The sequence below is a fragment of the Lontra canadensis genome, unplaced genomic scaffold, assembly GCF_010015895.1.
Source record: "Lontra canadensis isolate GAN:19392208 unplaced genomic scaffold, GSC_riverotter_1.0 scaffold114, whole genome shotgun sequence".
NCBI lineage: Eukaryota > Metazoa > Chordata > Mammalia > Carnivora > Mustelidae > Lontra > Lontra canadensis.
The window spans coordinates 2921307-2933980 of NW_022631108.1; the positions used below are offsets into that span (position 1 = coordinate 2921307).

Sequence of the window (12674 nt, forward strand, 5' to 3'; positions counted from 1 at the left end):
AGAAAAAAACAAATAAACAAAAACAAATAAAATGAGCAGAGAATCTAAATAGACATTTTTCCAAAGAAGATATAGATGACTGACCAGTAAATGAAAAGACGTTTAACATCAATAACCATCAGGGAAATGCAAATCAAAACCACAATTAGATATCACCTCACACTTGTTAGAATGGCTGTTATCAAAAAAAAAAAAAAAAACAAGAAATAACAAGTGTTGGTAAGGATTTGGAGAAAGGGAATACTTATGCACTTTCGGTGGAAATGTAAATTGGTGTAACCTACAGAAAACGGTATGGAGAATCCTCAAAAAATTAAAAAAAAGAAAAAAGAACTACCTTGTGATCTAGGAAATCCACTCCTGGCCTTTCCAAAGAAAATGAGAACACTAACTCTAAAAGATATATGTATTCTCATATTCACTGCAGGATTATTTACAATAGCCAACACATGGAAACAATGTTTAATTGTGCATTAATGAATAAATGGATAAACAAAAAAATAGTAATATATACCTAATGGAATATTATTCAGCCATAAAAAAGGAACTTTCCATTTGGAACAAAAATAGATGGACCTTGAGAACATTATGCTTAGTGAAATAAGAGAAATGCATCTATAACCTCATTTGTATATGGAACCAAAAAAAAATTTACAGAAACACAAAAACAGATTGTAGTTGCCCGAGATGGGGAGGACTAGAGTGAGGCTGGGGGGCAAAACACATGTAGTTGGTAAAAAGGTACAAGCTTCAGTTACAAAATAAATGAGTCTTGGGTATATAATGTACAACATAATGGCTATAGCTTAATAATACTAGCCTGAATATATGAAAGTGGCTAAGAAAGTAAATTTTCAAAGTTATTATCACATGAGAAAAACTGTAACTATGTATGGTGACTAGTCACATTTTGGTGATACTTCCGAGTATATGCAAATATAGAATCATTCGTTATACCTCTGAAACTAGTATGTTACATCAATTATACTTCAAAAAATAGAGAAAAAAACATTGGGGACTTATTGTTCTAGATAATAACAGTAGAGACAACATAAACATGTAATTATCTCTATACAATAGCCATTTCAATAAAATCTAGCATGTCTGAGTCACTCATCCTTGGGGCAAATTGTTTTCCACTAAAGATATTTGAACTATCACATTCCATTATTGTTTCATCCTCTTCTTGGTTTCTCCTTCTCTCTATCATAGCTTTCAATCAAAAATGGTTTTATGTAAACTGGGAATATGGCTAGGTGGGGAAACCAGATATGTGAAGATCTGCTGATAATATGAATTTAATTTCATTAAGGAAAACTGGCTTATGCTTGCAAATTTCCAAAAAGGAAATTAAATAGCAATTCCATGAAACTACTAAAAATGTACTTTGAAACCTAAAACTTTAAAATACTTTAATATATTGCACATATTGCATAGAAAATGAATCCCTACTAAAATTTCTAAAAACTAATAATTCTCTTAAAATATTTAGTGCTTTGTCTTGTTTTTAAGACTGGAAAATGAATTGTTGATTTCTCATCACTGAAACCCACTGAGTCAAACATGATAACTGGCAATCTGTCTCTGACTAAAAATTGTAGCACCACTACATTTCTAATATATATCATCTAAATACAGGTTAAAGAGTTTTATATAAAAAGATGCAGGTGCTCAGCCAGCTTTTAGAAATCAGCTTCAGTGCTTATAGCCAGTTATAACACACACAATACTTACTGTACTTCAAAAAACAGAAAAGGAATTCACGCCTATTAATCATACTCTGATTCTCACCTCCTCTGCATCAGTACTATTTAGTTCTTCTGCTTTAATTTTATTATAAGTATCCAGTATATCAGTACAGCTCTGATCCCTAAGAAATAAGAAAGTCAAACACTTCAATATATATTTTTTAAAATCAGAAATCAGCTCTTGTGGAAGATAAAGCTGCTACTTACCCAATAAATCGAAGTAAGACATCAGTTACAATTTTGGCTGCTTTAACTATAGGACTGTCTGGTTCATTGAAAGTCCTGGCATTATGCTCAATGTAGCGCACCTCCCACATTAATGCTGATATTCTCCTATGAAAGAAAAACATATCCTGTTACTCTTGGTTGATACATTTAGAGTCTATTCTAAGAATATACAACATAGAACAACTAGGCACTCAATCATGGTATGTCAAAGGTGTTCTACTATCTGCATGTGACTTAATACATGTGTATAATGGATGCTCACTTATAAAGGTATATAGTTAGAGTATTTGAGCACAGGTAAGCATTAAGAATCATTGAACTTCACATTAAAAAGAACTGACCCAGGACATTATGGGGAAATAGTGATTTAACCATTTAAGTATAAACACAAAGAAACACTGTTTTGATAAAGTCCAAAGAATGTTTAGTTTTCAAGGGAAGAAATGAGAACATCATGGAAAAAAAGAAACCAGGTTTTAGAAAAAGATTTTTATCCAGTTACTTTTATGATATGTTTTATTAAATAAAAATTACAGGTAATGTTATAAAATACACCCAACTGGTTATATTTATAACCAGTTCATGTTGGGATGGATAACTATGGTTAGGATATAGTAGACTTTGGGGTAAGAGAGGTACCAAAAGCTGCTCTCTACCACTCTCTCAAAATTACTCCACTCCCAAATGAAACCAACAAAAAAATTACTTGGCACTTTATCTAAACATATTTTGGAGCTGTTAATTAAATCTAGCTGCTGCCTAATTCCTCAACAGAGGATTTAATCAGGCTCCAAGTTTCTGTAGCACCTTAATTATGATGAATCCACAAATTATTTAATCTGCCTCTAATTAAACTAAAGTTAACTATAGTTTTTGTTTCACATGTGATTTGTGCTACTCAAAATTTCATTCCTGTTCTTTAGTCCATACTCCTTCTTACTCTGGAAGACTGAGAATCTGTTGAATAAAGGGAAATGAGTGTTCCCAATTTTTAGAAGAAATTTTGGAGTGGGTATATTGAATGATTATTTTACACTACTAAAATACAGATCTCACTGTATCATCATACAAAAAGGAAAACAAAAGATGTGAAGCTACGAACTTTACAGTAAATAATAAAACTAAACAAACCTGTAAAAGCGATTTTCAAGTCTCCGCCTAATGGTGTTGAGGTCAGTTGGATAAGCAACTACAGTACAATACAAGGGATAGGCACTGAGATCCACTGGAACAGCAAAAGGGCTGGCAAAATCTATAATATTACCAAAATAAGAAAAGGTAGTTGTAAAAGACATTAATATTTCATATTAACAAACAAAAAAATCATATTTAAATAAGAAGAGAGGGCAATATACTACATTACTAAAATGATAATGATTCAATTATGCAAATATTAGATGAATATTGTTAAAATGTCATTCTCTTTATTTGGACATAATATCTATGAATCATGAATGACACACTGGTTCAAATCAGGTGAAATCAGACTAATTAAAGGAGAACTGGTTTTAATTTTAAACTGGTATGTTTTCTAGATAAATCCCAAATAGCTCAAGTGATACATTTTAGATAATATAGCTTAGGCATGTGAGTAAAATATATTACTCATCTACTATCTACCAAAAAACTCATCCAAAGTCAGGCTCAGGAAATACTTGGAGAGCCAAAGTGATTCAAGAAAGTAAAAGATAATTACATGCCTATTTTTACTACTGTAAGCCCCCAGAGAATAGAATACATTTATCAGTCATTACATTGGCCAAACATATCAAAATATTAATGTTAAGCTAGAAACACTTGATTAAAAGTGCCTCTTAAGTTAAAAGTGTACAGTGAAAAAATGTATTTCTTCTTGTAGAACTTAAAATTTTGCTGGTTTTCCTTGTTTCTTCCTAATATCCTTTCACAGCCACCATACCCAGGGAAAGAAGGTGGTTGATGCCCTGAATAACCCGTTCACATTCCTCATCTCTGGAATGAGCCCCCCACTCTCCTTCCTGGGGTTTGTATAGCAAAGCAGTCAGTTCCTCCTGGGACACAGGAACACCAGCACCAACTTCATCTGGAAAGGCAGCTATGTATAAGATGAAAAATCAGGAATCATTAGTTTCCAATATTATGCTATTGATATGTTTTAGAAGAATTATAATTCATTTTTAAAAGCATATTTACTTCCTTCTGGAATTGGCTCCATATCCCAGGGGCTCATCTTTTCTCTCTCATTATTGTCCCAGCTATTAAAAAATAATAAGATACTAATGAAATTCACATGACACTTTCATATACTAGCATAATTTGCATGGCTTCTTGGGTTAAAATTCTGAAAAGGGCAATACAATTTTCCTTAAAGTATAATTTCACTTACATAAAGATAGTAATAAACCTTTAATAGAGAAAACAAAAAAATAGAGGATAGTCCACCAATAGGAAATACAAAGAGCAGTAAGCTTACATTTAGTTTTACCTGGCTTTTTTTTTTAAGATTTTATTTATTTATTTGACAGACAGAGATCACAAGTAGGCAGAGAGGCAGGCAGAGACAGAGGAAGGGAAGCAGGCTCCCCGCTGAGCAGAGAGCCCGATGTGGGACTTGATCCCAGGACCCTGGGATCATGACCTGAGCCGAAGGCAGACGCTTTAACCCACTGAGCCACCCAGGCGCCCTTTACCTGGCTTTTTAAAAAAAGTTCCAATCGAGCATATATTCAATATTAAGCCAGGATACAGAATGAAAAGATCTTTTTGGAAAATGTCTTTCAGGTTAAAAAAGTCAATTTGATAGATCAATTCTTTCTGTAGGATAATCTACTTTATCCTAACAGACTAAGTATTACAGTATCTCCAAAGTTTTATGATTCCCTTTTCATCAGCAATATGGAGATTAAAAGTCAATCTTCACAGAATAAACCTTTATCATTCTTGAGAAGAAAGCTTCATTATTAGGAATCTTACAGTGATGGGATTTAATGAAGAACTAAAGTAAATGTTGTAGACAAATAATACACCCAAATATGATACCTCTACCTAGAATTCATACCATTAAATAAAAGACTGGGTACTAATATTTATTGCTATATTCCAGCTATAACAATTACTTTAAACATTGAATTAATTTTAGTATTCTTCCTGAAATAATATTTGCAATTCTTGTTTAAAACAGAAATATTTAAAAGAAAATACAGGCATAAGGGAGGTAGAAATAAGTCTTCAGTTCCTGCTTTGTTATAGCATGTATATTGGACCAAGAGGTTTATCATAAAATTCTTTCCTTATAGGTACTATGATTACTTCTTTACAGGTCAGAAAAAGATAAGTCAAATTAACAAGGTGTTATTCCTAATAGGGTTTACAGAAAGTCCATATAGTACTACAGTATTATATCAGGCATAAAATACCATAACTGTACTTACTGAACACTGTAACACTGGAAAGAACTATCAGGATACTCTGGTTGAAAAGGCTGCTGACTCTCCACAGTCCCAAACCACCAGGCGTCATCTATTATGCTGCGGAATCTATCACCTACAATGTTTTTAGAAATTCTTAAAAGGATGTTTTTGAGAAAAATCGCTTTGTTCACATTCTAAATTGCTACTTTGTGTTGGACACAGAAGCAGCATTACTAGAGGTTTCAACCTGAGTTTTCCAGATAAGTAAATTTTATACTTTACCTTCATTAAGGATTTTGATTTCTAAGTACTAGTAATCTTTCTGAGATAAATCAAACATGTCTATGTCTTCTTATATAAAAGCTACCAAGTATAATCTTTTATTAATTATTTAGGATCATCATTAAGCATACATTTTCTTGTACTATATATGTTACTACAGTTGTTTCTTTTCCTTATCGCTTTCAGCTTTTTGCCTTTTATTATTTTTAGATTTTATTTATTTATTTGACAGACAGAGATCACAAGTAGGCCGAGAGGCAGGCAGAGAGAGAGAGGAAGGGAAGCAGGCTCCCTGCTGGGCAGAGAGCCTTATGCGGGGCTCGATCCCAGAACCCTGGGATCATGACCTGAGCCGAAGGCAGAGGCTTTAACCCACTGAGCCAACAAAGTGCCCCTCAGCTTTTTGCCTTTAAAAATCTCTTCATACTAATTTTCTAAAGGGATAAGTATTATAAAACCAAACCACTGTGAACAAAAATTTTCTCCCATATAAAAAAGGAGAATTTAAAAGTACTAATAGCAAACAATTACATAGTATAAATTTTAAGTACTTAGGTACCATTTTAAGTGTTTCTTATATGTCAACTCATTTATTGCTCATATCAACCTTATAGGTGTGTTTTGATGATTCCCACTATAAAGATAATGGAAGTGGGACAAAGAGAGATTAAAAACTTGCCCAAGATCAAATAGCTAGTGAGGAGGTAAGGAAGGGGGAGAGGAGTGAAGGAGGGGGAGAGGAAAAGAAAAGGGGTAGGAAGAGGTATAGGTACAGAGAGAAACGGAGAAAGAGAAAGAGTGACAGACAGACAGAGGGAGAAAAAGAAAGAAAGAAAATCACAATCAGTAATGGTCTGCTTAAGAGCCCAAGTGTTAAGTATTTTATACTAGGGCAACTGACATTTGATGATTTTCTTTGTAATTCACATTTGTATCTAACAGATTAGATATTTGCAGAGAGTTTAGAGGCTATATGCCACATAGGATGTACATAAAATCACCTAAACATAACTGAGAAGGAAAATTTAATTTGATCTAATTTGGCTAAGAGCTTTACCAATTACATGTTAAACTAGTTTATGTCTATTAAATTGGAGTTAAAAAGTTACTTTATTTCAAACTTAATGGTTATTAAGTAAGAATTTTATACTTACCTATCTGCCAGTTCCTTTCTTTGGCTTCATTATAAAATTGATGTAGTACAAGGAAGTCAATGACATCTGGCATGTCATGATACCTATACAAGAAATAAAGCACATATGAATCAATATACAAATAGAGCACCATATGTCACTAAATATCCAGAGATATATGTTTAATATGGAGCCATTTAAAAACTGTTGAAAGCCTCAAGGTTTCTGCAAATGGCTTTAATTAAACTCCATCTGCTTTTATTTGTTTGGGAGTCCCCCACCTACTACTATATCACTTCAAAAACATAAAGACACCAATGAAGATCCTTAAAGCTTAATATAAGGTATTATATATTAAGACCTCTTTAAGAAAGGTATGAATTGACGTTCTTTCAACTCCTTAGATTTCAAACTTTAAGAAATGAGCCACTGATTAGCTATTCCTATTATTATTAACAGAAATAAAAGAAACTACCATGTCTCAACCACACTCATATATTTTATATATATATATATATATATATATATATATATATATATATATATATATAATCTTCAATTGACCCTTGAACAATATGGGTTTGAACTGTGCAGGTCCATATGCAGATTTTTTTCAATAAATATAGTACTGTAAATATATTTTCTCTCCCTTACGATTTTCTTCTTTTTCTCTTTTTTTTAGATTTTTTTTTTCATTTGTCAGAGATAGAGCACAAGCAGGGAAAGTGGCAGGTAGAGCAGGCAGAGCAGGCAGAAGCAGGTTCCCTGTCGAGCAGAGAGCCCAGTGCGGGACTAGATCTGCCGAAAGCAGATGCTTAATTGACTGAACCACCCAGGCATCCCATCCCTTATGATTTTCTTAACAATGTTTCATTTTCTCTAGCTTACTTTATTGTAAGAATACTAAATATAATATATATTAGTCAAAAGTTTTTGTTATCAGTAAGGCTTCTGCTCAACGGCAGGTATTAGTTCTAAGTTTTGGGGAATCAAAAGCTATATATATATGCAGATTTTCAACTGTGTGGGAGTCAGTGCCCATAACCCGTTACATTGTTCAAGGGTTAAATGTTTACACACACACACACACACACACACACACACACACTACATTACATATGTATTAGCTACACACATGCACGCATACACATGCAAGTTTTTTTTTTAAAGATTTTATTTATTTGACAGAGAGAGATCACAAGTGGGCAGAGAGGCAAGCAGAGAGAGAGAGAGAGAGGAGGAAGCAGGCTCCCTGCAGGGCAGAGAGCCCGATGTGGGACTCGATCCCAGGACCCTGAGATCATGACCTGAGCTGAAGGCAGAGGCCTAATCACTGAGCCACCCAGGCGCCCCCACATGCAAGTTTTTATATCTACACACACACACACACACACACACACACACACTATTATGTGGAGAAACAAACCAGAAATTAAACATTAAACCCTGGTTTTTATTTATTTATTTTTAAAATTTAAATTCAATTAGCCAACATATAGTACATCATTAGTTTTTGATGTAGTGTTCAATGATTCATTAGTTGCGTATACACCCAGTGCACATCAGGTCTTTAAAAATTTAAAGCCTACAGTGCTATAGTATTTTCTCTCCCATTAAGCCCTGTACTCCACAGAATACATGATAGGGATTAAAACACACAGACACACAGACACAGAGATAGCTACTCACTTAATGGAAAAAGATTCTCCAGTCATTTTGCCTGAAATGGGGTCCAGAAATGCAAGCTTCAAGCAACATAGTGTAGGTGGTCCAACCTCATATTTGATTCCTACAATCTTAACAAATTCTTGTTCCTATTCATGAGAATACCAATAAATTATTACTTTCAATATAAATAATTGCCTGACATTTGCATATTATTTCACTATTTTTCAAACAATTAAAAATCTGAATATCCACCAAATATTAAGCATTCCACTAAAGTGCTAAAGACAATAAGACATGGTTCTTGACCTTTAATACTTAACAGCAGGCTGTAGCATAATGCAGGGCTCTAAACCAAGGATAAGCAACAGAATCCCCTTAAGAACATTTTTAAAATTCATATTCTTAAACCCTACTCCTATAGAATTGAATTCAGTAGGTCTGGGGTACAAGCTTAGTCATGCATATTTTGAAAGAACTCCCCAGGGGAGTTAAAAATCAAGTAACAAGTGAGGAAGTAGGGAAGGGAGGGAGGAGTGAGGAGTGGGGGGAAGAGATAAGGGTGGAAAGAGGTAGAGGTACAGAGAAACAGAGAGAGATGGAGAAAGACAAGAATGACAAAGAGGGAGAAAAATGAAAGAAAGGAAACCACAATCAGTAATGGTCTGCTTAAGAGCCCAAGTGTTAAGTATTTTATATTAGGGCAACTGACATTTGATGACTGTTAAGATTCTTAGTTAAAAATTACTCCTTCAGCAGAAATACAGTATATAAGAAGGCAGGTAGAAATGTATGTATACATTTGGGGAAAGGACTTATATTTTTTTAATGCCCAGAATATTATTTTACAAACCATCCTTGTAACTGATTATTAGTAACACTTAACAGATGACAAAACTGAGCCTCATTGGTATAGTGACTTGCTTAAAGTTATGTACTTGGGTATGTGTATATATATCAGATCTGGATTGAAATTCAGGTTATATTCCAAAACCCACACTCTTGCACCCACACAAATGCTGCCTCCTATAATTTCCTAGAGCCACAATGTTAGAATTTAAAAAATGAAAAATCGTGCTTTATTCATTCTTGATTTAAAAAAAAAAAAAACAAAAACAACCACAACTCAGCTTTCACCTGATTCAGAACAGATGGTGGTATCACTATCTACCAGGAGATGACTGTGTAAAGATCACTTGATAAGATACTTTGGTACCTTTCAACCTTAATGTAAAATTTTACAAGTGTCTATATCTTTATTTAAATTAATATACCTGCTTTCATGTATCCTTCCTGCTAAACATCATCACACAACAATCCTCCATTTACCTGGAAACCACTCTAAAATTGCTCTTTAGTCTCTTTTTCTCCAACTTGGAAAAATAAAAGAAGAAAACACCCATAAACCTAACTAGAAATGATGGTGTATGTATACTTATGTCTGTTTCTTTGTATGTATCTATGTATACATGGATGAATGAATGAATGAATATGTATTTATAGTCAGAAAAAACTCCTCTAAAAATAAACATATGTATCTTACTTAATACAATGTAGCTATAAGGTAATATATCAAAATAGGTAATCCATAAAACACCTTAAAATTCTGAGTTTCTTGGGATTTATATTTACTAATATTTTAATGTCACTGTAACCTCAAGGATGGTCTGTAGTCCACACATGCACTCAGCTTCCAGAGCTTCCAGAATGTACAAAGCTGCTGAGGAAAATATCCATACCAGGGAACTGCTGTTTTGCTCCAAATATAGAAAGGCATATACACTAGATAATTTGAAGCTTGAAGGAAATTAGGTCAAATAACCAAGACAACAGGTAGCATACACATTTCGGGAAACATAAAATATGACCCATAACACTCAATTGTATCAGAGTATCGTACATCATGTTATCTTAGACACACAATCAACACTGAAATATGTATGACACAAAAACATATAAGTAAATAACTTAATTCCAAAGCTATTTCAACTGCACACTTATGAATATGTCAAATTTACCCTGAGATCCATTTTATTCCATGGCTGTTTTTGTAAATTAAGGCTGTATATTTTTGACTTCCTTACAGCCCGCACATAAGCTTCATGTCCTTGCCTGAAATAGATAAGCTAAAACAAAAAACATATGGTATTAAACAGCAGCATCTTATTTAACAACTCTATATATCCCAATATATACTCTTACAAATGTCTTCTTCTGTTTAAAACAAACATATTTATAATTTTAAAAAATGTATAAAAGGTATTTGTCATCATTAAATAATATTCATTCAGTACCCATAACTGTGTTGCCCTGCACTAAGTACTGCATATAAATAGACACTGTATACACAGTCTTTTTCCCCCTAGCTGCTTCAAAAATTTCTGAAGAAATAGGGATCAATGACGAATTGTACAGAACACTGGTCATATTTTAAAGTACTATATTTTAAACTGTAATTAACATTCTAAACATCAACACTTTAATAGCCTACACATTTTTTGTATGTGTGTATGTGTGTGTGTGTGTGTGTGTGTGTGTGTGTACACATATATATACACATATATAAAATTCTAACCACAGGCTACTAAATAGAGTAATTTCCAAATAGACTAGAATTTTTATTTTTAAGAATTAATATCAGAACTGGCATAGTATGGAAAGAAAATGAATTCAAGTGCTTAGTTAACACATTTCACCTCCTTAGGACAGCATTCATATTCTGATTCGTTAAAAAAGGTTTCTTGTTCTCAATAATTTTAAAGTGGTAGTAGAGTTAATAAAATTTAAAAATGTAACATTGAAAAATACTGAGATTTAAAAAATACACTGACATACTCTACTAATCAACAGTGTCTTTTTTTAATTTTTATTTTTTAAAGATTTATTTGTTTATTTATTTGACCCAGAGAGAGAGAGAAGCAGCAAGAGAGGGAACACAAGCAGTGGGAGTGAGAGAATGAGAAGCAGGCTTCCCACTGAGCAGGGAGCCTGATGTGGGATTTGATCCCAGGACCCTGGGATCATGACCTGAGCTGAAGGCAGACACTTAATCAACTGAGCCACCCAGGCACCCCCAATCAACAGTGTCTAAGTCAGAATTTTTAATACTTAAAAATACAAGTAGAACACTAAAAAGATTTAAATACTATTATATAAACATAATTATAAGGGTAAAGTATCAATAATAAACATGTTATTCATATACCATTTATTATATATTTATTCCTGTACTCAACAAATATTGATCGAACGTGTGTATAAGGCATTAGGTGCTGTGGTTAACATATCAAAATAAAATCCTTTCCCTCAAGGATATGGGCAGACATGTGAGTATAAAATAAGGCAGAATATGCCAAGTATCATAAGAGATAAATAAATTAGGTGTGAAAGCTCAGGAGGAAAGAGTGGTAAGCAAATGGCAAGCAGGAGAAGTTGGCATTTAAGTTAGACTTTGGCCAATGAGCATTTTCATTTCTGTGGGTATGGCCAGTCCAGGCAAAATACTGAAGGTTTAACATTTAAAGTAAAAAGTAATGCTGTCATTAAGAGCTGATTTTATAAAAAGTATGAGTTTTGTGAGTTCTTTAAAAACATTATTTATGTATTTCACTAATTCACTTATATACCTCCTCCAATATCTGAACAACTGTCATTACCTAATACACACTAGTCTTGAAGCATATAAGCATATGCTAAGTTTAGTGACTCCACCAAGATAAATATGATCCTATAGAGGATCATAATATCATAATATCAAAGAATATACATATCCTTGTGTTGCTTTATAAAGTGATCTTTTTGTACAGACTTGTTTATTTATTTATTAGAGAGAGAGAGCGTGAGCAGGGGGAATGGGCAGAGGGAGAGAAAATCTCAAAGAAGACTCCCCGTTGAGTGCAGAGCCCAACATGGGGTTCAATCTAATAAATGAGATCATGATCTGGGTCAAAATCAAGAGCCAGATACTTAACTGACTGAGCCATACAAGTTCCCCACATCCTATAAAGTCTCCTAAAATTAATTAAAAATTACTCCCTTTAGAGGAAGATGGCAGCCGAGTAGGATGGCCCTAGGCTTGCATGGTCCCCAAAACACAAATAGATAACTATCAAATCATCCTAAATATCCCAGAAATAGATCTCAAGAATGAAAGAACAAACTCCAAAACTAAAGGTAGAGAAGAGGCCTCACTGAAGAAGGTAGGAAGGAAGGAAGTATGGAGACACGTA

The 12674-nt window shown here is 33.5% G+C and overlaps 1 protein-coding gene across 5 annotated transcripts in view; it reads right to left on the reverse strand.

Moving 5' to 3' along the window:
- Positions 1-12674, reverse strand: part of BRWD3 (bromodomain and WD repeat domain containing 3) — a 208281-nt gene that overhangs the window by 39865 nt on the left and 155742 nt on the right. For 4 of the 5 annotated variants that reach the window (XM_032840637.1, XM_032840636.1, XM_032840635.1 and 1 more), the window contains 9 exons: positions 10464-10571; positions 8470-8594; positions 6802-6884; positions 5387-5498; positions 4149-4210; positions 3895-4050; positions 3108-3228; positions 1956-2081; positions 1792-1870 (listed from right to left, as the gene is read on the reverse strand). In XM_032840637.1, the coding sequence (XP_032696528.1) occupies positions 1792-1870; positions 1956-2081; positions 3108-3228; positions 3895-4050; positions 4149-4210; positions 5387-5498; positions 6802-6884; positions 8470-8594; positions 10464-10571 (972 nt within the window). The remainder of the gene's footprint in view (positions 1-1791; positions 1871-1955; positions 2082-3107; positions 3229-3894; positions 4051-4148; positions 4211-5386; positions 5499-6801; positions 6885-8469; positions 8595-10463; positions 10572-12674) is intronic. The other variant, XM_032840638.1, reaches the window with a different exon arrangement.